The 27,578-nt window shown below is 41.6% G+C and overlaps 1 protein-coding gene across 1 annotated transcript in view; it reads left to right on the forward strand.

The window, feature by feature from the left end:
• ADAMTS12 (ADAM metallopeptidase with thrombospondin type 1 motif 12) overlaps nt 1-27,578 on the forward strand; it is a 390,694-nt gene that overhangs the window by 208,044 nt on the left and 155,072 nt on the right. The window contains exons 6-7 of the mRNA NM_001192609.3: nt 19,644-19,768; nt 22,699-22,848. Coding sequence (NP_001179538.1) covers nt 19,644-19,768; nt 22,699-22,848 — 275 coding nt within the window. The remainder of the gene's footprint in view (nt 1-19,643; nt 19,769-22,698; nt 22,849-27,578) is intronic.

The following is a 27,578-nucleotide window of genomic DNA, read 5'->3' on the forward strand; positions in this document are numbered from 1 at the left end:
TGGAAATTTTAAATACAAATTGAGGTGCTCCACTGCACCAAACATTTAACAGATTTTTGGGCTTCCCTGATAGTTCAGTTGGTAAAGAATCTGCTTGCAATGTAGGAAACCCCAGTTCAATTCCTGGGTCAGGAAGATCCCCTGGAGAAGGAAGAGGCTATCCACTCCAGTATTCTTGGGCTTCCCTTGTGGCTCAGCTGATAAAGAATCCACCTGCAATGTGGGAGACCTGGGTTTGATCCCTGGGTTGGGAAGATCCCCTGGAGAAGGGAAAGGCTACCCACTCCAGTATTCTGGCCTGAAGAATTCCATGGACTGTATAGTCCATGGGGTCACAAAGAGGTGGACACGACTGAGCAACTTTCATTTTCACAGAACAGTTTCAGCATTTCTTACTCTGTCCTGTGGAGAGTTTCATGATCTGGCCTCCCTCCACTTTCCCATTTTTCTGTGTGTCACTCTGCCTTTCTTCACCACTTTGCACAGGACTTCATATAGGTTCTAGAACACCCAAGGCATTCTTGAGCCTCATGGCCTGTGCACTTGAGGTTCCCAATGCCTGAAACATCCCTCCCCTGGCTCTGCTCATGGCTGGCACCTTGTGAACTCCAAGGCCTCTGTTTAAATGACACTTCTTCAGAGAGGTCTCAATGACCAGCCTTCCCAAAGCTGGCCCCACTTAGCATTCTCCATCGCAGAATGGAGTTTACTTCCTTTCTTAATACAGCTTCTAGAATACATTAATATTCTGTGTATTTGTTTACTTTTTTCTTGCTTATCTCAATCACCATCAGAATGTGACTTCCAATAGAGCAGTAAATATGTTTCTTTATTCTTGGCTTTATCTCCAGCATCTAACACAGTACCTGGGCATAAATGAATGAATAAATGAATTAAGTGAAATTTGATGATTGAATGAACCATCCAACCTGGTGAAATGACTTTGAAATCTATAGCTCTTAACCAGCAGCTGAGATGGATAAAGAAGGGCGTTATTCAAATCTCCATTAACAGGAGTTGTTCAGTTGCTCATTTGTGTCCTGTTCTTTGGGACCCCATGGACTTCAGCATGCCAGGCTTCCCTGTCTTTCACTATCTTCCAGAGTTTGCTCAAACTCATGTTCGTTGAGTTGATGATGCCATCCAACAATCTCATCCTCTGTAGCCCCCTTCTCCTCCTGCCCTCAATCTTTCCCAACATGATGGTCTTTTCCAATGAGTCAGCTCTTCACATCAGGTGCCCAAAGTATTGGAGCTTCAGCTACAACATCTGTAATTCCATTGAAGATTCAGGGGTGATTTCCTTTAGGATTGACTACTTTGACCTTGCTGTCCAAGGGACTCTTAAGAGTCTTCTCCAGCACCACAATTTGAAAGCATCAATTCTTTGGTGCTCAGCCTTGTTTGTGGTCCAGCTCTCATATCTGTACATGACTACTAGTAAAATCGTAGCTTTGACTATATGGACCTTTGTTGGCAAAGTAATGTCTCCGGTTTTAAACACATATTCTAGATTTGTCATAGCTTTACTTCCAAGGACCAAACGTCTTTTAATTTCATGGCCACAATCACAGTCCAGAGTGATTTTGGAGCCCAAGAAAATAAAGTCTGTCACTGTTTCCATCGTTTTCCATCTATTTACCATGAAGTGATGGGACCAGATGCCATGATGTTAGTTTTTTGAATGTTGAGTTGTAAGCCATCTTTTTCACTCTCCTCTTTCACTTTCATCAAGAGGCTCCACATTTCCTCTTTTCTTTCTGCCATTATGATTGTGACATCTACATATCTGAGATTACTGGTATTTCTCCCAGCAATCTTGATTCCAGCTTGTGCTTCATCGAGCCTGGCATTTCACATGATGTACTGCATATAAGTTAAGTAAGCAGGGTGACAATATACAGCCTTGACATATTCCTTTCCCAGTTTGGAACCAGTCCATTGTTCCATGTCTGGTTCTTACTGTTGTTTCTTGACCTGCATACAAGTTTCTCAGGAGGCAGGTAAGGTGGTTTGGTATTCCCATCTCTTAAGAATTTTCCACAGTTTGTTTTGATGTACACAGTCAAAGGCTTTAGCATAGTCAATGAAGCAGAAATAGATGTTTTTCTGCAGTTCCTTAGTTTTTTTGTATGATCCAATGGATGTTGGCAATTTCATCTCTGGTTCCTCTGCTTTTCTAAATCCAGCTTGAACATCTGGAAGTTCTCGGTTCACATACTGTTAAAGCCTACCTGAAGGATTTTGATCATTACCTTGCTTGCATTTGAAATGAGTGCAATTATGTGGTGGTTTGAACACTCTTTGGCATTGCCCTTCTTTGGGATTAGAATGAAAACTGACATTTTCCAGTCCTATGGCCAGTGCTAAGTTTTCCAAATTTGCTGGCATATTGAGTGCAGCACTTTAACAGCATCATCTGTTAGGATTGGAAATATCTCAGCTGGAATTCCATCACCTCCACTAGCTTTGTTGTACTAATGCTTCCTGAGGCCCACTTGACTTCACACTCCAGGATGTCTGGCTCTAGGTGAGTGATCACACCATCGTGGTTGTCTGGGTCATTAAGACCTCTTTTGTCTGGGTCATTAAGACCTTTTTTTGTATAGTTCTTCTGTGTATTCTTGCTACCTCTTCTTAACATCTTCTGCTTCTGATGGGTCCATACCATTTCTGTCCTTTATTGTTCCCATCTTTACATGAAATGTTCCCTTGGTGTCTCAATTTTTTGAAGAGATCTTTAGTCTTTCCCATTCTATTGCTTTCCTCTGTTTCTTTGCACTGTTCACCTATGAAGCCTTTCTTGCTCTTCTTTGGAACTCTGCTTTCAGATGGATATATCTTCCCTTTTCTCCTTTGCCTTTCACTTCTCTTCTTTTCTCAGCTATTTGTAAGGCCTAAGAGACAATCATTTTGCTTTTTTGCCTTTTTTTTTCTTGGGGATAGTTTTGGTCACCGCCTCCTGTACAATGTTATGAACCTCCGTCCATAGTTGTTCAGCCACTCTATGAGATCTAATCCCTTGATTTGTCACTTCCAGTGTATAAGGGATTTGATTTAGGTCAAACCTGAATGGTCTAGTGATTTTCACTACTTTCTGCAGTTAAAGTCTGAATTTTGCAAATAGGAGACCTGAGGTCAAAATGCTCAAGGCAAGTTTTAATGTTTTCTGTGTGGAAGCCTCCACAATAGAAGATCTTAATGTCAGTGATCTCTGAAGCCTTATCCTTTTTCCTTCCTCTCTCCACTACCACTTGCCTTAGTCACGAAAGACATACTTTGGTATCATGGAATACCTATTATTTCCCTTTCTGTAAATGTTTTTTAAAAAGATTTAACCCAAACTTAGAAACTAGGCAAAATGAAGACTATGTATCCTTTCAGTGGCTAGCATGACTCTTCTCACTCTATGGGGATGTAGATTTGTTTGGTTATGGTCTAGACAGCTGTGAAAAGAAGAGAAATGAAAAGCAAAGGAGAAAAGGAAAGCTATAGCATCTGAATGCAGAGTTCCAAAGAATAGCAAGGAGAGATAAGAAAGCCTTCCTAAGTGAATAGTGCAAAGACATAGAGGAAAACAACAGAATGGGAAAGACTAGAGATCTCTTCAAGAAAATTAGAGATACCAAGGGAACATTTCATGCAAAGATGGGCTCGATAAAGGACAGAAATGGTATGGACCTAATAGAAGCAGAAGATATTAAGAAGAGGTGGCAAGAATACACAGAAGAATACAAAAAAGATCTTCATGACCAAGATAATCATGATGGTGTGATCACTCACCTAGAGCCAGACATCCTGGAATGTGAAGTCAAGTGGGCCTTAGAAAGCATCACTACAAACAAAGCTAGTGGAGGTGATGGAATTCCACTTGAGCTCTTTCAAATCCTGAAAGATGATGCTGTGAAAGTGCTGCACTCAATAAGCCAGCAAATTTGGAAAACTCAGCAGTGGCCACAGGACTGGAAAAGTTCAGTTTTCATTCCAGTCCCAAAGAAAGGCAATGCCAAAGAATGCTCAAACTACCACAAATTGCACTCATCTCACACGCTAGTAAAGTAATGCTCAAAATTCTCCAAGCTAGGCTTCAGCAATACATGAACCGTGAACTTCCTGATGTTCAGGCTGGTTTTAGAAAAGGCAGAGGAACCAGAAATCAAATTGCCAACATCCACTGGAACATCAAAAAACCAAGAGAGTTCCAGAAAAACATCTATTTCTGCTTTCTTGACTATGCCAAAGCCTTTGACTGTGTGGATCACAATAAACTGTGGAAAATTCTGAAAGAGATGGGAATACCAAACCACCTGACCTGCCTCTTGAGAAACCTATATGCAGGTCAGGAAGCAACAGTTAGAACTGGACATGGAGCAACAGACTGGTTCCCAGTAGGAAAAAGAGTATGTCAAGGCTGTATATTGTCACCCTGCTTATTTAACTTATATGCAGAGTACATCATGAGAAATGCTGGGCTGGAAGAAGCACAAGCTGGAATCAAGATTGCCAGGAGAAATATCAGTAACCTCAGATATGCAGATGACACCACCCTTATGGCAGAAAGTGAAGAGGAACTAAAAAGCCTCTTAATGAAAGTGAAAGAGGAGATTGAAAAAGTTGGCTTAAAGTTCAACATTCAGAAAATGAGGATCATGGCATCCGGTCCCATCACTTCATGGGAAATAGGTGGGGAAACAGTGTCAGACTTTATTTTCTTGGGCTCCAAAATCACTGCAGATGGTGATTGCAGCCATGAAATTAAAAGATGCTTATTCCTTGGAAGGAAAGTTATGACCAACCTAGATAGCATATTGAAAAGCAGAAACATCACTTTGCCAACAAAGGTCCGTCTAGTCAAGGCTATGGTTTTTCCTGTGGTCATGTATGGATGTGAGAGTTGGACTGTGAAGAAAGCTGAGCACTGAAGAATTGATGCTTTTGAACTGTGGTGTTGGAGAAGACTCTTGAGAGTCCCCTGGACTGCAAGAAGATCCAACCAGTCCATTCTAAAGGAGATCAGTCCTGGGTGTTCATTGGAAGGAATGATGCTAAAGCTGAAACTCCAATACTTTGGCCTCCTCACGTGAAGAGTTGACTCATTGGAAAAGTCTCTGATGCTGGGAGGGATTTGGGGCAGGAGGAGAGGGGGACGACAGAGGATGAGATGGCTGGATGGCATCACCAACTCGATGGACATGAGTTTGCGTGAACTCTGGGAGTTGGTGATGGACAGGGAGGCCTGGCATGCTGTGATTTATGGGGTTGCAAAGAGTCGGACACGACTGAGCGACTGAACTTAACTGAACTGATGGTAAAGTTAGGTGATAACATTCAGGAAGCTGATAGAATACAAATGGATTTTGTCAAGTAGAGATGGAAAGGATTTGTGTCCAGCTGAGAAGATAACTACAAAGATTATGGTTTTATTGCTCTGTGGCCCATTACATAATTGTGTATATAATTTAGCAGTCTTAGTTCAGCATCCTTTTCTTTGTTTTTCTGTTTTTTTGTTTTGTTTTGTTTTTTTACTATCATTGCCTCAGTTTTTAGTATCTGCTTTCAATCCAGTTTTGCCATCTTGCTTATCTCCTTATTAGTGAGTTAAGTAAATCTTGAACATCTGCTCACCATATGTCTGTATGAGAATTATGTTTTTAAGTTTTTGAAAATTATGCTTGACTAACTTGGAAGAAAATTATACTTGATAATTGCCATTACTGCCATTACCCCTACCATAGTTTGGGCAAACTACAGGGAGGAAACACAGCCCCGCCCATCAACAGAAAATTGGGTTAAAGATTTACTCAGCATGGCCCTGCCTTTCAGAGCAAGACCCAAATTCCCCCATAGCCAGTCCCTCCCATCAGGAAACTGCCACAAACCTCTTATCCTTTTCCATCAGAGGGCAGACAGAATAAAATCCACAATCACAGAAAACTAACCAAACTGATCAATTGGATCACAGCCTTGTCTAACTCAATGAAACTATGAGCCATGCTATGTAGGGCCACCCAAGACAGATGGGTCATGGTGGAGAGTTCTGACAAAATGTGGTCCACTGGAGAAGAGAATGGCAAACCACTTCAGTATTCTTGCCTTGAAAACCCACGGACAGTATGACAAGGCAAAAAAATATGACACTGAAAGATGAACTCCCCAGGTCAGTAGGTGCCTGAAGTGCTTCTCCACTGGAGAAGAGTGGAGAAATAACTCCAGAAAGAATGAAGAGATGGAGCCAAAGCAAAAACAATACCCAGTTGTAGATGTGACTGGTGATAGAAGCAAGGTCTGATGCTGTAAAGAGCAATATTGCATAGGAACCTGAAATGTTAAGTCCATGAATCAAGGTAAATTGGAAGTGGTCAAACAGGAGAAGGCAGAAGTGAACATCGACATTTTAGAAATCAGTGAAATAAAATAGCCTGGAATGGGCAAATTTAATTCAGATGACCATTATATTTACTACTGTGGGCAAGAATTCCTTAGAAGTGGCCCTCATAGTCAACGAGACTCTGAAATGCTGTACTTAGGTGCAGTCTCAAAAATGAAAGAATAATCTCTGTTCGTTTCCAAGGCAAATCATTCAGTATCACAGTAATCCAAGTCTATGCCCCAACCACTAATGCCAAAGAAGCTGAAGTCAAACACTTCTATGAAGACCTTATAGAACTAACACCAAAAAAAGATTTCCTTTTCATTGTAGGGGACTAGAGTTCAAAAGTAGGAAGTCAAGAGATGCCTGGAGTAACAGGAAAGTTTTGCCTTGAAGTACAAAATGAAGCAGGGCAATGGCTAACAGAGTTTTGCTGAGAGATCGCATTGGTCATAGCAAACACCCTCTTCCAACAATATAATAGATGACTGTACTCATGGACATCACCAGATGGTCAATACTGAAATCAGATTGATTATATTCTTTGCAGCTGAAGTTGGGAAAGCTCTATATTGTCATCACAAACAAGACTGGGAACTGACTGGCTCAGATCATGAACTCCTTATTGCCAAATTCAGACTTACATTGAAGAAGTAGAGAAAACCACTAGACCATTCAGGTATGACCTAGATCAAATCCCTTATAATTATACAGTAACAAATAGATTCAAGGGATTAGATCTGATAGAGTACCTGAAGAACTATAGACAGATGTTCATGACATATGCAGAGTACATCATGTGAAATGCCAGACTGTATGAAGCACAAGCTGGAATTAAGATTGCCAGGAGAAATATCAATAACCTCAGATATGCAGACAATTCCACCCTTATGGCAGAAAGTGAAGAAGAACTAAAGAGCCTCTTGATGAAAATGAAAGAGAAGAGTGAAAAAGCTGGCTTAAAACTCAGCATTAAAAAAATAAAGATCATGGCATCTGGTCCCATCACTTCATTGCAAATACATGGGGAAACAATGGAACAGTGACAGATTTTATTTTCTTGAGCTCCAAAATCACTGCAGATGGTGACTGCAGCCATGAAATTAAAAGATGCTTGCTCCTTGGAAGAAAAGTTATAACAAATGTAGACAGCATTTTAAAAAGCAGAGACATCACTTTGCTGACAAAGGTTCATCTAGTCAAAGTTATGGTTTTTCCAGTAGTCATGTATGGATATGAGAGTTGGACCATAAAAAAAGCTGAGTGCTGAAGAATTGATGCTTTTGAACTGTGGTGTTGGAGAAGACTCTTGAGAGTCCCTTGGACTGCAAGGAGTTCTAACCAATCAACCCTAAAGGAAATCAACCTTGAGTATTCACTGGAAGGACTGATGATGAAGCTCCAATACTTTGACCACCTGATGCGAAGAACTGTCTCATTAGGAAAGACCTTAATGCTGGGAAAGATTGAAGGCAGGAGGAGAAGGGATCAACAGAGGACAAGATGGTGAATGACATCACCAACTCAATGAACATGAGTTTGAGCAAACTCTAGTATTTGACGATGGACAGGGAAGCCTGGCTTGCTGCAGTCCATGGGGTTGCAAAGAGTTGTACATGACTGAACAGCTGAACTGACTGACTAATCTTGTAGGGCAAATCTTCACTCTTGTAAAATGGTCTAACATATATGCATGCTTAGCCATGGTTGTGGCAGTGGGGGGAAGGAAGGTTCTCCTGAGTGTAGAAAGGAAAAACCTTTACCCTCACAGTCTCAACAATAGCCTTAGTAGGAGTTCAATATGTGGTTTCCATGGACTGGACCCCTTTGAACCCTGCAACTCTTCATTTTCAGGAAACAAGGACACCGAAGTGTCACTGCCAGTGGAATCCTTTGAAAAAACTTGATTGGTCATTACCTCTTTGGCCCTATCACAGTTACATTGTTTTTCTTTCCATCCTCATTTGGCAAGTGCAACGAGACACACATGAATTGCTGTAAAATAGCCACAGCTTCCTTTGTCCCAATTGCGAAATGTCTTTCTCATTCAAGCTTTTATAGAATCTCCAAGTGGCACAGGGTTCACAGTTTGACAACAGAATTGCCAGCCCACTGGAGCATTGTGGTTAACAGTTCCCATTTTCTTGATTCTCGGAAAACAGAGCTGTTCTTCACAACTTGGACTAATAAGCAGCCCAAGAAAGAGCAGTAATGACTCCTTAATTAACATCGAGGTAGCAGCCACAAGTGGAGAAGGCAATGGCAGCCCACTCCAGTGTTCTTGCTGGAGAATCCCAGGGACAGGGGAGCCTGGTGGGCTCCTGTCTATGGGGTCGCACAGAGTCGGACACAACTGAAGCGATTTAGCAGCAGCAGCAGCCACCACAGGCAGAAAGTTTAGTGTGAGGTGTTGAGAGGTGACTGCTCTTGAGCAGGGGACTTGAGTTTGAGTCCTGACTCTGTCATCATCCCAACTCTGTCATTATCCCGTGGGTAACTGAGAAAGTCCCATCACAGCTGCATCCCTCCTTTTTCTTCATCTGTAAATGAGAAGCCAGTGGTGGTGCATCAACTCTTTGTCAAATGCTGTGTTAGCCACTGAAGGTACGAACACAAATCTAAGTCCTAGTTCCTGATTCTAAGGAGCTTAGCATCTCCTGCACAAACGCACAAAGTAGAAAACTTCAAACTGATGTCACTTGTTCTGAAAAAAGGAAACAGTGTGATTGCGCTGGAGGCAGGAGAGAAAATAGCCAATCAAAACCTGCCCACCTCCATTCCCACCTGGTCTTGTTCTAGTGTTGTGCGTCTCTGTGTGTGACATCAACATGCATCCAGTTGTAGGAGCTAAGAACCTAGAAGTTGTCCATGATCCCTCCTCCTCCCGCCTCCACCCCAAATCCAGCCCATCATCAGGTACTGCCAGTTTTCTCTGACCAACTCCATTTACATCACTTAAATTCAGGACCAGTTGTCTCTTCCCTGGGTTCTAGTTGTATATACTTTCTGTTCTATTTGGATTCCTTTGGATCTTGTTTTCTCATTGTAGCCAGGATGATCTCCAAATGCTAATCTGATTATCTCTACTCTCCTGACTTCCTTCCCAAAGCATATTCCTGATTTAAAACAATCCAGTGTTTTCCTGATTCCCTCTCTAAACTCTTACTGTGTCCCACTTGCTGTTAGGATAGAGTGATAGTTTTCTATTCATCATGCTTTCTCCTACTGCTCATCTTGTTGTTCAGTCTATCTTTCTTGTGGAGTTCAGTTAGTTAACACCTTCATTTTCAGATCTCAGTTCCAGTGTCACTTGGCTGAGGAAGCCTTCCTTGAGATCCATGCCCAGTAATATTCTATTATATAATTCCACAGCACTGCATTTCTCCTTTGTAGCACCTATTTGAGTTATAATTTTATATCTCTTGGCCTGATGCACTCTCCTGCATTAGTGTGTGGGACTTATGTGCAGAGGCTGGGACTGGTGTTGCTCACCACTCAGCCCCACTGGTTTAGAATAGATAAAGGAAAGAATGAATGAGTGAGAGCAGTCAGTGGGTGAAGCTAAGGGTCAACAGTGGCCAAGTCATGACAAGCCTATGACCCCTAATGGGATATGGATCTAATCCTGTGAAACCTGGATGATTCCAAACTGAGAGATGAAGTGGAGAGAGAAACATTAGAGAGATGGCTCTGGGGCTCTGTGGAGAGAGACATGAGGTGGGGGACACAGAGGTAGGTCTCTGCCATCAGTGAATTCCTATGACTCTCTTCTTCCTTATTCAAAATCCTGCCTGGCAGCTCACACCATTTGGGTTTTCATTTTCTGTGCTGGGTTCAAGAGACTTGGTGGTTAACCTCCATATGGAAAATACACTTCCTCTGTGTCAGTTGCACAAGTTCTCAGTTGTGTCTGGCTGTCTGTGGCCTCATGGATTGTAGCCCATGGAGGAGCCTGGTGGGCTGCAGTCCATGGGGTCACTAAGAGTCGGACATGACTGAGCGACTTCACTTTCACTTTTCACTTTCATGCGTTGGAGAAGGAAATGGCAACCGACTCTGCTGTTCTTGCCTGGATAATCCCAGGGATGGGGGAGCCTGGTGGGCTGCCGTCTACGGGGTCGCACAGAGTTGGACATGACTGAAGCGACTTAGCAGCAGCAGCAGGCTCCTCTGACCATGGAATTTTCCAGGTAAGATTACTGGAGCAGGGTTCTATTTCTCAGTTACTGCCATGTGAAAACCCCTGTGGAATTCTATCACATTTTGAGGGTAAGTTTGACATGATACTCATTTTGGAGCATCCTAGAGACATCTCAAGGAATAGAGGGTCATATTTAAGACCAGTGGAAACACACATACACAAAACCATGAGCTGGAAAGGTTTGCCATGCTTTTTAAGACATCGTGGGCCAAGAAATCAGAGTGGCTTCACATATGAACCAATTTGCTCTCTTTCCTGTCTTGCTTCCCTCCAGCCCTGAATCAAACTCTCATCTTCACTTTATGACCCTATCCTATCTTTTGAACTCCTGTTGTCTCTCAGGGACTCAGATTCAAACTTGGCCTTTTAGTCCTTTCCACTTAAGACCAATTTGTTCAGTGACCTCCCTGCTCAACAGTTGGCCAGGGACTGCTCTCTTCCCTCCTGCTTCTGTGAGCAGCTGACATCATGGCAAGCACAGATTTATAGTTACTCCCGCCTCTTCCTAGCCGTATAAGCCCTGGTAGTTTTCTTGTCTGTGCCTCCATTTCTTCATTTGGTAAAACGGGGATAAGAATGGTTACTTCCTGGTGTTGCTGTGAGAATCAAACATGTTAATTCACATAATGGTCAGCATAGTCAGGCTTGTAGAAACCATTCCATCAGTGTTACTTGTCAGTATCATTCTCATTCTTATCATTGTCGTCATCATCATTTAGGTCCCACAGCAACCCTGGCAACTGTTACTATTATACTAATTTCACAGATGAGGAGATTGCACCAAAGTCTTTGATGGAAAACAAAAAACCTGAAGGAGATGAATAGGGCCTTTAGAAGCTGGAGACTTCTTTTAAGAACAGGATAGAGCCAAAGCTGGGGGTGGAGTGAGTTGGGATGAAGCCAGCCGCATGGCCCCAGATCACTGTGCCATTGAGAAGTAGGGCCTTGGGGTGTCAGGCTGGCTTGAAGGAGCAGCAGGCCTGACAAATAGGAAGGAGATGTCTGTTTGCACAGAGAATGTCTCTCCAGATTTAGTGTTGGGTTCACTTCTCTGATACTCTGGCGTTAAAAGCCTGCTGACTTTGGCAACTCAGACTGGTGACCTCCCCTGTCCCCAGGGTGACGTGTGGGTCTGTAGTAATCTGTAGAACTGCTGCTTTTTCAAGATAAATGTCAAAAAATATGGGCAATGCATTTGTACACTCACCACTTTAAAAAATACCAAGTATCTCTTCCTCTGACCGTCAGATGAGTTATTCCTTAGGTACACTGGAAGTTTTAAGGTTAAACTTTTTACTGCTTTTCTTTCTCTGCCTGTTCACTTTCTTTTAAGAACCTAAGCCTGGTTAGCAGAGCATGATCAGACTGCAGTGAATCACAAATTCTAGGAAATCAATACATGATTTTTTTTTTCATTATAATAAGAGAGATTACAAAGAGGACAACTTATAATAAAAGCCACGTTCTTGCAAAATCATTTTCTCTCTCCCATTTGGGACTATTTCTGCAAGCCATTGCTGACTTCCTCTAGGTCACCTCCCTGTTCAATCAGGTCACATACTCAAATGAATAGGAAAGGGGAAGTGAGAAGTGAATTGGACTGAAGTGGCTGAGAAAATGAGGTGAGAAAAAAATGATGAAGGAACAAAAATGGAAATCTATTTTTGTTTACAAAGGAAATAGGAAAAAAAATTGAGTGGATGGGGGTTTGTTTTGAGAAGTGCAGATAATGACAAGGATGTTTTGTAGGAAATATTTAATACAAGTCTCCCCTTATTCATTGTGCATCAGTGTTCTCTCTCTGAAGCTCTTTTGTATTGTGTGCATGCTGAGAGCTACATGGTGTTGAGGCATAGCTAACCATGGCTCCTGGGATCACGTGCATTCAAGAAACTGAATATTTCTTGAACTTAGCCTCTTATGAGACTTGGAGATGAAGAGGCTGAAAAAAGTTGTGCTCAATTAAAATTTCCTGCAAGAGTCATGACATCTAATAGGAAAGTAGTAACATGGAACTTAACTTGTGTTAAATGCCACACACTGTAGATGAAAATTATATACAAGGGCAAGGTACCGAGCTACAAATGACCAGCAGCTCAGTTAATTGCACTTGCTATGGCTGTTAGAGGAACTGGCAAAGGCAATAAGGAGAAAACAAGCACAATTTGGGGGTAGACTTGGGGCTCTAACATTTTTTTTCTTTCTCGTGTTGACGAAAATTCAATTAACTACTAAGTTAAGAGAAAAAAGAATTTTATTCAAGCTAAACTGAGGTTTATAATCTGGAAGGCAGATTCTCGGAAATCTCTGAGAGTAACATCACACAATTTTAACATTTCAAGCTAGTGCAGCAAATGCTGTGAACCAAGATGCTCACAACATATTTGTAGAAAACTCCTCCAGACGAGGAGGCAGGGAAGACTTCTTGGAAATGTCCCAGTTGAGTCTTTAAAAATTAATGGATGTTGAGTAAGTTAAAGGGAATAAATAAGGAGAGAAATGAGGCTTTATAGACAGAGGAGGCAGCCTGAAGAAAGCAAGGAGAGAAAGAACATATGTTCGGGGGTGGGGCAAATGGTAACACAGGCAGTTTGAATGTTGCTGGAACACAAACTGTGAGGTTGAACATGAAGGGAGGGCTTCCTGGAGGCTGGACTTTGAAAGGTCTCAAGTCTTGCCTGGTGATATGAGCAGACTTTGGTTTTAGCTGGATCAACCTGGTGATGGCAAGGAGGATAGATTTAAAAAGAAGAAAGGAGGAGAACAGTGAAAAGATGCTACAAGAATTAATTCAAGAATAAAATGATGAGGGTTTGAACTCAGACAGTTGGGAGTAAAGATGGAGAGAAGGTTGAGTTAACAGCACGTGATGACAAACTGGGATGTTGAGAAAGAGGAGACCAATAGGAGGACACCGACTTGATGGTGGTTCCTGTAACTAAGAAGATGCAGGAAGAATAGCAGGTTAACCCAGGGAGATAGAGGGTCAGGGATGTGGAGTTAGGGCTATCTGTGGTGCAAGCCAGAAGGGTGTGTCCATCAAGAGATTTGGGTCCATGAGTTTGAACTCTAGGGGAGGTTGGGAATGAGATATAGACTTGAAAGTTAGTAGTGTATAGGTAAATACCCAAAATAAAACTGTGATCAAGAGTGAACTATTAATAGCAATGAGCCAAAAAGAAGAAGAGCTACCCAAGAACAGGCCTGAGAGTAAGAAGAGGAAGGAGAGCTAGGGGGTCTCAGAAGTAGAGGGTCTCTGTCTGTGTTTGTCTCCCCTGGTGGTGGGAGTGTGAGGTGGGGGAGATAAATAAACAATAACCATCAATATTTGAATTGCTAAATCTTTCCAATTACTCAAAGCAAAATATTTAGAGAAGTGTCTTCCAACTCATTTGAAGAGACCATGAGGCTGGCAAAGATTTGAGGGCAGGAGGAAAAGGGGACGACAGAGATGAGATGGTTGGATAGCATCACTGACTCGATGGACATGAGTTTGAGCAAACTCTGGGAGATGGTGAAGGACAGGAAAGCCTGGTGTGCTGCAGTCCCTGGTATCCCAAAGAGTAAAGACACAACTGAGAAACTGAACAACTTCAGTTGTTTGAAAACCACCAGTCCTGGACTAGTAGCTGCAAAACTGGCATTCCAACCTTGCTCTGCCAAAACCAGCTCTGACTTGGCTGAAGTCCTCCCCTCTAAGACCTGGATCTCCTCATTGTTTAAATGAGAGGACTGGATTTATAATTCCGAAGGCCCTTCAAGGAAATGGACTCATAGCAATGCTGGGAAAACTGGAGACAGAGTCTGTGCAGCAGGGTCTGGAAGATGACTGTTTCTCCCGGTTCTTGCTCACACTTGAATTTGGCTCAGTATCCAGGGAGAGTGGATATTTGTAGACATTCGCTTTTCCTTAAACAGACACACATGTAGACTGGTGTGTAAGTTCTTACAAAATGATGAGTCCAATGTGAAGAGCTGACTCATTTGAAATGACCCTGATGCTGGGAAAGATTGAGGGCAGGAGGAGAAGGGGACGACAGAGGATGAGATGGTTGGATGACATCACCGACTCAATGGACACGAGTTTGGGTGGACTCTGGGAGTTGGTGTTGGACAGGGAGGCCTGGTGTGCTGCAGCTCATGGGATCTATTGCAACCCTCTAGTCTTGGTTGGGGCCAGTTGTTACTTTTAAGATGTTAAAACTTTCTTGAGATAATTGTAGATTCAAATATAGTTGTAAGAAATATTGCAATGAAATCCCTTATACCCTTTACCCAGTTTCCCCTAAGGGTAACATCTTGTATAAGATCTTGTACATTTGGTGCAAGATCAGAACCAATAAATCGATATTCATACAAACTACCTCTCTCATTCAGATTTCACCAGTTTTACAAGCACTTAGATGACCCTAGTGGTAAAGAACCTGCCTGCCACTGTAGCAGACATAAGAGACCTGGGTTCCATCCATGGGTTGGGAAGATCCCCTAGGGAATGGCAGTCTACTCCAGTATTCTTGCCTGGAGAATCCCATGGACAGAGGAGCCCCCCAGGTTACAATCCATGGGATCGCACAGTCAGACATGACTGTGATTGAGCATGCACATTGATTTTGTCTGTTTACATTCAGTTCTATGCAGTTTTAATATGTGTAGATTTCTGGAACCTTTGCCGCAGCGCAGAACAGTTCATTACAAAGATGCTACCCTTTGATACCTCCCTTCTGCCTACTGACCTAAATCCTGGAAAGCACTAATCTGTTCTACATCTCTCTAATTCTGTCATTTCAAGAATGTTATATAAATGGAATCGTACACTATGTAAGCTCTTGAGATCTTTTTTTTTTCATGTAACCTCTTGAGACTGGATTTTTTTCATTGGTCATAATTCCCTTGAGATCCATCCAAGTTGTGTGTATGGAAAGTTTGTCCCTTTTTAGTCCTAAGTAGCATTCCATGGTACATGACAGTTTATTTAACCATTCACTCATTGAGGGACATTTGGGTTCTTTCCAGTCTTCTGCTACCGTGCACGAAGCTGCTGTAAACATTCCACTGCAGGCTTTTGTGTGAGTGTAAGTCTTCATTTCTCTGGGACAAATGTCCAGGAATGCAGTTGCTGGCTCATATGATGGTTGCAGGTTTAGTTTTTTTAAGAAACTTCAAACTGTTTTCCATAGTGGCTGTACATTTTACATTCTCACCAGCCATGTAAGTGACCCAATTTTATCACATCCTTACCATTGTTTGGGTGCTGTCACTTTAAAAATGTTAGTCACTCTGATAGGCATATAGTACCGTCTAGTCAAGGCTATGGTTTTTCCAGTAGTCATGTATGGATGTGAGAGTTGGACTGTGAAGAAAGCTGAGCACTGAAGGATTGATGCTTTTGAACTGTGGTGTTGGAGAAGACTCTTGAGAGTCCCTTGGACTGCAAAGAGATCCAACCAGTCCATTCTGAAGGAGATCAGTCCTGGGATTTCTTTGGAAGGAATGATGCTAAAGCTGAAACTCCAGTACTTTGGCCACCTCATGCGAAGAGTTGACTCATTGGAAAAGTCTCTGATGCTGGGAGGGATTAGGGGCAGGAGGAGAAGGGGACGATAGAGGGTGAGATGGCTGGATGGCATCACTGACTCGAAGAACGTGAGTCTGAGTGAACTCCGGGAGTTGGTGATGGACAAGGAGGCCTGGCGTGCTGCGATTCATGGGGTCGCAAAGAGTCGGACACGACTGAGCGACTGAACTGAACTGAATGTCTCATTATGCCTTACAGATTTTCCTCTGTCATGTTCCCAGGGCTTAGTGACCCGTTTAGGTACCTAATTTTACCTTAAATACAAAGCAAAATGAAAAGGATTTCTTAAAATACTAGTTTTCCTGCAGAACCTGGTAAAAGGATATGTTCTAAGATTTTTTTTTCACTTTCAAAATCGTCCACAATTTCCTTTGTTTCTTTTGTCTATGGTGAAAATTCCAAAGGCATGTTTCCATTATGTTAAAGAAGATGGGTTGATCACTAAAAACTACCATGTTATGATTACACCCACAGTCATTTGAAAAGATACTCAAAACTTAAGCTTTCTTTTTTTTTTTTTTTTAACAAGAGCCATTTTTTTTTAATGATACTTTTACAATAGAGGTATTTTGCTGCTAAGGCAAATTGAAAGCAAAAGTTTTCAGAAAGCTTTGATTAATTCAGAAAATTATGATTCTCCTTGAATTAGAAGAACAGAGAAGTTGGAGGAAACCTCACATGGGGTGAAAGGGGCTTCCCTGGTGGCTCAGTGGTAAACAATCCACTTACCAGTGCAGGAGATGCAGATTCGATCCCTAGGTCAGGAAGATCCCCTAAAGGAGGAAATGGCAATCGACCCCAGTATTCTTGCCAGGAAAATCCCATGGACAGAGGAGGCTGGTGGGCTATAGTTCATGGGATTGCAAAGAATCAGACACAACTGAGTGACTAAACAACAACACCATCTTATTATGGTTTTCATTTGCAATTCTCTGATGGTTAATAAGGTTGAACATCTTTTTATTGTGCTTACTTGCCATCTGTATATCCCCTTCAGTGACACGTCTCTTCATGTCTTTTGCCTGTTTTCTAGTTGTTCTTTCATTGTTGAGATTTGACAGATCTTTAGATTTTCTAGAGACAAGACCTTGACAGCTATCTGGCTTACAAATACTTTCTCTCACTCTGGAGCTCTTCTGTTCATTCTCTTCACAAGGTTTCTTCCAGAACAAAAGTTTTTCATTTTGATGAGATTCAGTTTTTCAATTTTTCCTTTTCTGAATTACCTTATCAGTATCCAGTCTCTAAACTTTTTTCCTAGTCTTGGGGACCCAAGATTTTCCCCTGATTTTTTTTAAGTTTTATAATTTTTTTTTTAATTTTATATATCGGTCTGTGGTCCACCTTGAGAAAATTTTTGTGTAAGGTGTGAAGTTTAGATCAAGGCTCATGCCATCCCTCAAAAGTTTGTAATATTCTGGATACAGATCCTGTACATATTTTATTAGATTTATGCCAGTTTCATTTTCTTTGGAATGATGCAAAATGGCATTATTTTTTAATTAATGAGTATGTCTTTCACATCCTTCCTCTCCCCCAAACAAACAAGCAGATGTGAGTTTAAAACAAACCTCAAAGCAATCTGGTGATAGTCGATGGTTTTATAGCTTGCCTTCCTGTCTGAAGGAGAGGGAGTAAGGCATCGTTCTTACGAGGCTGGTCACCAGTTATTAACAGAACCACAGCTCCATCTAGGAGCCTTCGTCCTCATAGTCTTTGATTCAGTAACTGACCTGGGCGAACTTTTGCTAGTTCTTTACTTCTCTGAGGTTTAATTTTCTCTTATTATAAAATGGAAATAGCAATACTTTCTTTATAAATAATGCTGCCACCAGCAAAGAGCCACCAGGGAAGCCCAAGAATACTGGAGTGGGTAGCCTATCCCTTCTCCAGTGGATCTTCCTGACTCAGGAATCAAACTGGCGTCTCATGCATTGTAGGAGGATTCTTTACCAGCTAAGCTTACCAGGAAAGCCTATAAATAATACTAAGAGGGTGCAATTAAATTAAAAAGAGAATTTATCTACAACTATCTGGCATATAAATAAAGATCAATAAATGTTTCCTTCTTCCCTTTCTTCCTTTCCTCCTTTCCCTTCCTTCTTCCCTCCACCTTCACTTCCTTTTTTCCTCCTTTCTATTTGTAGTTCATGCCACCAGGCCAGTTTTTTATGGTAGGTTTCTTCCAGAAGGGTTCTTGCTCTACCTTCAGTTTGACTAGGAGACTGACGCCCCATGCCCAACTAGCCCCCAAGAACCTCTCCTCCTTCACCATAGCTCCTTTAATAGATGCTAATGATGAGGATTATTAAATCATGAAGTCTGTTTCTTCTCTTTAACTTCTTTACTCTAGGAGTTCAGTGAGTTTACATGAGCAATGAGCCACCTTTCTGTGTTCTCATCAGGGGAAGGTGATTTATGGTAGTCAATCAGCATAGATGGGGGGACCTTGGAGTGCTTCTAACAGGCAACCAGAGTCTCTCAGGCCCTGTTGAATTTGAATGTGGGTCTCATCAAAATACAGAATACAGAGAAAAAGGCTCATAGTTTGATGTAGAGACAACCTGAGGTTCTTGGGCTGAGCCCAGAGTAATAGACTCAGATTAGAGTAGGCCAATGTAGGTCATCATTCTCCCTGTAGACTCCACCCTGTACAAGAGATGGCTATATAGAGACTCCATAGAAATGAGGTGGGGGAAAGGAATTTCTCCTTTAAAAATTCAAATTAAGCTGGAGTCCCTCTAGGGCTGATTATCTTTTTTCTTCTTCATTTGACAAGTGTTCATCCAGTTAATTTGGAACCAGCCCTCTCCTCCCATCTTCAATAGTAACTGTGGGCCAGCTAGATACGACTCAGGAGCCCTTGACGTTGTGGGGTGGGCCATCTACTCCAGCATCCTAATTGTTGTCAGACAGTCAATGATCCTAAATGGTTAAAAGCCTGGAGAGATTGTGTCACCTTCTGACCTTCATCCATGGATGTCAAACCAAGATGGAGACTACGGACAAGGAAATGTTCCATTCATCCTTGCAGGATACATCATGAAATGAAGGAGCTTTTTGTTGAAAATCTATTCATTTTGTATTCAGTTCAGTTCAGTCACTCAGTCGTGTCCAACTCTTTGCAATTAGAAATGAAAATACCTCTTTGGCATCATATTGACTTTGGAAACAAAGAACTACTAGAAATAGAACATCAAACAGATGTTGGTCTTTGCTAATATATTTTTAGTTTTCCTTCAAGGCCTACTTGTCCCAGTGATCATTTCTGTCCTACAGTTCTCTCTTTATGTTCTTTTAGTGGAAGTCATGGAAACAATAGTGTTTAGAGCAGAAGAGTGGCCCCGAGGAGTATGTTGGCCTCCCCAGACTCTTGCCAAATGTCTGGGGAGCACCTACCCAAAGGTCATTTCACTTGGCTGCTTTTGGGGCCTAATGTGATGGACCCTGACCACAGAAATCTCACCCGTGCCAATTTCTCCCTCTTCTTTCTCCAGCAAGGATTGAAAATAGTTCACCATGCAGAGAAGACACTGTCCAGCTTCTGCAAGTGGCAGAAGAGCATCAATCCCAAGAGTGACCTCAACCCTGCCCATCATGATGTGGCCGTCCTTCTCACCAGGTACCCCAGAGCCAGGGATGGTAAGACGGGTGGGGGATTGGCAAGTGAAAAGGTTGCCAGGTATTCAAACTCATGAGATTCTTCTATTCTCTGTTGTTCTTGGTCATTTAAAAGGGAGTTTCTGTGAACTAGATACCTCCTGACTCCCATCCCAGTAAGGGAGGAGTTAGTAAACTTGTTAAATGTGCACAGCTCTCTGTGTTAATCAACTGCATCTGCTTGTTCCTATCCCAGAGATGATTTCATCATTAAAACTGGCTTCTCAGTGCAGCTCTGTAAACAATCAGTAAGCTTGTTTGCAGATCCTCATTAAAGTCTCCTGTAACTCTTCACCGTGGAATTTCTTATCCTTTAATTTTATTTTTAAAAAAAGTTCCTCCAATTTTGAAACCTGCAACTCTTTCTACAGAAATTAGTCTTCCATCTCTGGCTGATGTCAAAGATAGAATATGGGGAGAAGGGCCTTCCCTGAACAGGCAGAGTGATTTGCTTGCACCTTTGTCTCCTTTACCCTCATGAAGACACTATTTGTTCTGACTACAGAGACCCTATGTGCTAATAAGAACCATCAGGACTTCTAGGACTCATAGCAGTGAAAACCTAGTGAATTTACCTAATCAACCCAGGCTCTTGGAAGGCTATGTGTGCTCATTGATCCAATAGATATTTTTTGAGCACCTACTGTATAACAGATACTATTTTAATCTAGACAAATGAAGCTGTTAATGAGGAGGGAAGAGTAAGTTTTCACTGGGTACTCCTATGCAGACTCAGAGACATCCTGAATCCAGGGATGTAGAGTGGAAGAGGCCCTTCAGCCTGGCCCTCCAACCTTTTGATCAGGAAGGCCCTGGGTATCTGTTTATTGTCTCTGGGAAGGACAGTCTGCCCCTGAACATCTTGGCTTGTCCTCTGTCCCTTTGACAGGATGATCTGAGTACATTGGATATCTACAAGGGATGATAATTAGCTCCCACCCTATCCAAATATCTGTCTTATCCTAACCGGAAACTTCAATCCCAGAATCACTCTTTTGGCTGATTGCGAATAAGTTCCAAAATAAGTCTGTGGCATAAACCTATTACATTAGGTTCATCAGGGCTTGTGACACCTGTGTTGATTGGAACTTCCCTAGGGAATAGGTTGGTATGGGTGTAGAATCTAAGCACAGGGGCTTTGGGAAGCCAGCAGGCAGCCAGAGAACATGAGGACCCAGGCAAGTGGCCCCGAGAAGACCAGTCTAGGCAAGACCTGGCTCTAGGAAAGAACCCTGGATCATGGAACCAGCATTGGCCAGCAGGCAGCTGTGTCTCAGCTGTGTCTCTCTTCTTTCTCTGAAAGCAGAATAGTTTCACCTCTCACTTTCACATGAATAAATGAGTGAGTTAATGATAGCTGGCTTTCGAGGGGTATTTGACATGGGCCAGGTTCAGTGCTATATCTGTTAGAACAATTATCATTCCACTTAATCCCCACAACAACCCTGATAGTTCATTACTATTTATCATTCCTATTTTACAGATCGAGAAACTGAGTCTTATAAATTATGTCACCTGCCCCAAATCTTACTGCTTTTAACAGATATAGCAGGGACTTAAATCCAGTTAGCTTGACCCCAGTAGCCATACTATCACCCTGTAAGAATGCAAAGGATCTGTTCTCCTTTTCTTCTTATGATGATCATTTTTCTTCTTTACAACAGAGTTCTGGTTTCAAGTTTTGATGAACCTCAACCAGCTCCTAGACAATAGAGAGAATTTCAAGTTCTGAAGCAGGATTTCTCAGTAGTAACACTACTGACAATTTGGGTTGGCTAATTCTTTGCTGTGAGGATCTGGCCTGTGCACTGGGGTGTATTTAACAGAATCCCTGACCTCCATCCATGAGATATCAGTGGCACCCTCCTCTAAGTTGTGATGGCCATAACTGTCTCCAGACATTGCCAGAAGTTCCTGAGGAGGGTGTGGGGAACAAAACCACCCCCTGTGGAGAATCTCTGCTCTGAAGGAGCAGGTAGGCTCAGGAAGGGAGGGAAGGAGAGGGCTGAACTGGTCTCTGGAGGACTAGACTGAGATCCACTTCAACAGAGTTCCCTATAGAGGAGCTTTCAGTACAAGGTGGATTTGGTGTGAACACACCTTGTGAAATGGGGCTGGTGGATTCATGTCAAGGCATGTTTTTTCTGTCTCCAGTGCTTAGTGGAGGTGAAGCTGATCCCTTATTGGGAGCTTATGCGCCTTACCTGTAAGACCCATATTTTACAATCCTTTTGCCAGCCCTTTTTATCCTCTTTATTGCTGGATACTTAATAGACACTCAATGGACAGTTTTTTTAGGGGCCTAACTTCCTTGTATCCTATGAGATCCTAGGAGTTTTTCTTTGTATGTCCATCCCCTTCCATATGCAGTATTGTTAGGGTGGTGGGACCGGAGAGACCATGAATTTGATCTCTAGATGGATTGATGGGACCAGTTGCCTTTTTCATGAATGAACAAAAGTTCTCAGATATCTTTTGAACATATACCTCGGAAAGGCCAAAAAGGCATTTCGTGTTTGAAAAACCTCAACCACTGATGATTGTCCTTTCCCTGTTTAAAAGTTCGATTAATTCCAATTTTCAATCAAATCCTTTCTCTTGTGTGTCAAATAATATAATTTGGCTTCCTGATATTAAGAATAAAAGCAACTCAATTAAAACATTTGCTGTATTTTCATATATTTCTTTGGGTGTGAATGAGATTCAATAATGAAGTGGTAAAATCAGAATAATCCTAGTGAATTCAAAATCGCTCCCTAAGATTTATATGGACTTTTAAAAACAATTTTAATCATGCTTTACAGACCATATTGCAAGTGAATTCATGGCCAGATGGGTTTTTTTCCTAGATGTGTCTTGAGGCGCCTCCACATCCCTGTTCTTTGCTTTCAGAAAAGACCTCTGTGCAGGTGTCAATCACCGCTGTGAGACTCTGGGGCTGTCCCACCTGTCAGGAATGTGCCAGCCTCACCGGAGTTGTAACATCAATGAAGACTCTGGACTCCCCTTGGCTTTCACAGTTGCCCATGAACTCGGACACAGGTAAAGGGCCAAGGAAACTGAGATCTCCTCCTCCTGATCATGCATCAGTATCAGGGTGTCAGGAGAGTCAGGTTGCGTTTTGGCTTGAGAATTACCTCCTAAATCTCTGCTTTCTCATCTGTAAAGTGGCGAGGGGGGATTGGGGAAAGACACAAGTTCAATATTCCACTGTCTTCTCTGCCCGACCCCTTGTACCATTAACATCACAGAATCATAGAGACCACTGCAAGTCTCTGAGTTAGAACAAGGTGAGCAGAAACAAGGAGACAGTTTTAACTTAATTGATTAACTCAGGAGTAGTAATTCCTATTTGCTGCTGCTGCTGCTGCGAAGTCGCTTTAGTCATGTCTGACTCTGTGCAACCCCATAGACAGCAGCCCACCAGGGTGTGCCGTCCCTGGGATTCTCCAGGCAAGAACACTGGAGTGGATTGCCATTTCTTCTCCATTGCATGAAAGTGAAAAGTGAAAGTGAAGTCGCTCAGTTGCTTCCAACTCATAGCGACCCCATGGACTGCAGCCCACCAGGCTCCTCCATCCATGGGATTTTCCAGGCAAGAGTACTGGAGTGGCTTGCCATTGCCTTCTCCAATTCCTATTTAGTTCTTATGAAATAGTGATGTTATTAATATCACTAAAAAGTCACAAACCTTAACATTCTTTGCCCTTCCTTTATGCCAGACATTTCACATTGTGTCATTGACTTCTCTCAACAACATTGCTGCTGCCAAGTCGCTTCAGTCGTGTCCGACTCTGTGCGACCCCACGGACTGCAGCCTACCAGGCTTCTCCGTCCATGGGATTCTCCAGGCAAGAACACTGGAGTGGGTTGCCATTTCCTCCTCCCAACATTAGGAATTAGATATTATTGTTTGCACCATTGTACTTATGTGTATTAAAGGAGGACACTGAAAAAAAGAAATAATGGAAAACTGCTTTAAACTGGGAAAGACTATCAAACAAACACCAGTTAACAGGAAGTCCGAATTGTCACAAAAATGTATAAATTTGATTAGATCAATTGATCGAAGGCAGGTTTCAGAAATTTTTAGTAAAGGAATGTTGAGAATTCTGAATTCTCTAAGTATCAGAGGTTCTCAGGAGGAAAGATCTTAGCTTATTTGTAACTTAATATATTGACGTATTTATTAACCAGTAATGAGAGAACATCATATAAGGTGGAAGCTCAGAGTGGGGAGTCATATAAATGGCTCAACCGCACCCCTACCTGTTATGTGGCCACTAGCTTGAAAGAAAGCAAAATACTGAGCATATTCTGAATGTCCAGCCAGAAAAAGAGGTGGCATTAGGAAGAGCCCTGCTGACTAGATTATTTAAGGCCTGGACTCTCTGGTCTGGGCTTTCTCACCATTTTTCTCATATAATATTGGAACTTTTCAAAATACTTTTACCTAAAGTACTAAACCAGAGTATTGGCTTGGGAATTGGGACATGTGAGTGGTTATTCTGGCTTTTCCATCAGCCAATATGTTTACCTTAGAGAATTCCCTTCACTTCTTTGTGCTTATTTTCTTATATCTGAAATGAGTAGATATGATTAGGTACTGTGATTTCTTTGATCCTTACCAAAAAGCCCTGGGAGATAAATGTGCTACAGTGTAGTATCCTTAATTATCAAAAATTCAAATACAGAGAGGGTAAGTGACTTGCTTTTAATTAAATAAGATTGAGGACAAAATACTGAAAAGACCAGGCCATAGTTATTGGCATGTTGATAATAACTGGGCAAAGTGAAAATTATTCTTATGTGCAAATGTATAGGCACCCTCAGTCCTGGTACATGGAAGGACTGTCCCTTGCGGCCTCGAATAAAGTCACTGTTGTCAGCAGCATCTCTAGTCAAGCGGTGTCAAGCAATATAGCTGGATCAAACTGAGAAATGATTGCTCAAGGCATTCTCAGCAATGGTATGCCCAAGTTGAAGAAAAGTGGAGAAGACTTGCTTGATAAGACATTCTCAAATGCTCACTTATGTCCAAAGAATGGATCCTTTATCCTCAATTCATTTTGGCAGTTTTTAAAAAGTAAACTGATACTACTTATGATCCAGCAGTTGTACTCTGGGCATTTATCAAGAAGAAATGAAGATGTATGTTCATATTTAAAGAACCTATACATGAAAGTTTATTGAAGCTTAATCTTAATAGCCCCAAACTGGAAGCAACCCAGGGGTTGTTTCAGTTCAATGTGGTGAATGGTTAAATAAACTGTGATGGATCCAGATCATGGAATACTACTCAGCAAGAAAAAGGACCAATTATTGATACATGCAGTGACCTTGATGAATCTTTGAACAATTATGCTCAGTTAAAAAAACTAGTCCCCAAAGGTTATATACTGTAAGATTCCATTTACATCGCATTAGTGAAATAATAAAATTATCTAAATAGAGAACATATTAGTGGCTGCCAGAGCTTAAGAAGGGGATGGGGGAGGGCTGGAAAGTAGATCTGGCTACAAAGTGCAACATGAGGAATTCCACCAGGTGAAAATGTTCTGTGTCTTGACTATATCAGCATCAGCATCCTAGCTGTGGTATCATATTATAGTTTTGCAAGATGTTACCATGAGGCTAAAGTGGGTAAAGGGTACATGGGACCTCTTTGTTTTATTTATTTACAACTTGCATCTGAATCTATAATGATATAATAATATAAATTTAATATGTAAATATAATGAATTAAAATTTTAAAAGAGGGCATTGGGCCATGTACAGTTGATCTAAATAAAGCACTATTTTTTAAATGGCAAAAAAGTTTAGGGTCACTGATAGGAAAGACAAAATTGGGGAATTCCCTGGTTGTTCAGTGGTTAGGACTCTGCTTTTCCACCGTTGGGTGCTCGGTTCGATCCCTAATCAGAGAACTCAGATTCTGCAAGCCGAGTGGCATGACTGAAAACAAAAAAGAAGAGGAAAGAAAGACAAAGTTGAAGAAAGACATATAAGTTTGAATTTGAGTGACAGAAAAAATACTTCGGTAAGTCACAAAACTGAAGAAGAGAAGACATTAGGAGTACCCTGAGAAATTTGTTTATAGCACAAGATGCTTCTGAAATATTCAGTTCTCTTTTAGATATAAAGTTCTAACTAGCTGTGGACCAAACTGAGAAACACTGGGCATATCAATGAAACAGCCTGGTGCCAGAAAAAGAAAAAGAATAATAAGCCACTATTCTAAGATAGTCACTATAGTTTAATAAAAAAGATACTCCATTGATCTTGAAAACTTGTTTATTTCATCACTGATTGCATAGGATTTAAAATAGAAAGTGAAGTTAATTAACTGGTGCTTTGGCCTAAATAATTGCATTTTTATTTTGAGAAAAATTTTAAGTTCCATTTATGAGAAGCCTAGATTATATCCATCATCCATACCTAAGCTCTCATCCCTTAATAGGTGAATTACCAAAATGAAGATGGAATTCCAGAAGGAAATTTAAAAACCTCTCTGAGATCTAGCATCCTTTCCCTTGAAGTAATGAAAATATCATGATAGAGATGAACACTTGCAACACCACATCCATCCAGTATTTCCCATTCTTCTGGATTGGGATATTCCATTTATTTCACTTATAGAGCTTTCCTTGTTGCATATGCCAAATTGGTATTTCCTGAATGAGCCAGAAAAGCTCACGTTCATACTTTCATGGTTCTTGTTCTCTGCTGGTTCTACTCCACCATAACATGAATAGTAAAAAGCAAGAAATGTCTGACCAAGTGATACCCTAAGATTCACGCAGTGACTTAGCTTGCTATTTCATGTCTGTAATTTTCATAAACCCATCTAGCAGGAATTGTAAAACCAAAGTGTAGTAAAGCAGGCTAATTCAGCAGCTAGTGAGTTGTTTCAGCCTGTAGTAGACTCTTACTCCAAACTGCTTTTGAGGTTCATTCCACTTGCTAGGAAGTAGCTTCTTGGAAACACCTTTCGTCCCTCTGACCTCATGTATTTTTCCTGTCTCTCATTTTTCACTGACCCCGATCCCATATGACTCTAGCACCCCCCCTCATATATAGAGAGAGTGGACATGTCCAGAGGAACCTTTGTTTAGCAGCTTTGCTTTTCTTTTGTTGCATGGAAGCAGGAGTGATAGAGCTGGAGAGGGGAGTGCTTAGTGAACTAAGAACTTTAGATGGAGCAACATGAGCTTTTGGGGAGCTGATGTATTTAGAGGGTAGGTTTGAAGTCACCCGGTATATAGGATAGGCCTCCCTGGTGGCTCAGTGGTAAAGGATCTGCCTGCAATGCAGAAGACCTGGGTTCGATCCCTGGGTCAGGAAGATCCCCTGGAGAAGGAAATGGCAACCCACTCCAGTATTCTTACCTGGGAAATGCCTCCATGGAATCACAAAGAGTTGAACACGATTAAGTGACTAACAAAGTATATAAGATCCAGACATCTGGCTTGTCATATTGGAAAGGCTGATCCTAGAAAAGCCATTATTAATGGCGATTTTTAGAACCATGTTTGTTTAAGATTTTTCCTAATTATTAAACAGGTGAACGTGTGGAATACTTAATGAATAGGGTAGGACTGGATTTTCAACAGCCTGGGAAAGGCCTGCTCAGAAAAAAAACCCCAAAACAAAAAACTTTCATTGAATTAAATTCTTTGTGGTAGAGTGATTAAAGAGCTTGGTAGATTAATTCTGTGACTCCTTTGTGAATTTTGTATTCATGTGGAATGTGATCAGAGTCTGTAAGTAAG

The sequence above is a fragment of the Bos taurus genome, chromosome 20 (genome assembly GCF_002263795.3).
Source record: "Bos taurus isolate L1 Dominette 01449 registration number 42190680 breed Hereford chromosome 20, ARS-UCD2.0, whole genome shotgun sequence".
Taxonomy (NCBI): Eukaryota; Metazoa; Chordata; class Mammalia; order Artiodactyla; family Bovidae; genus Bos; species Bos taurus.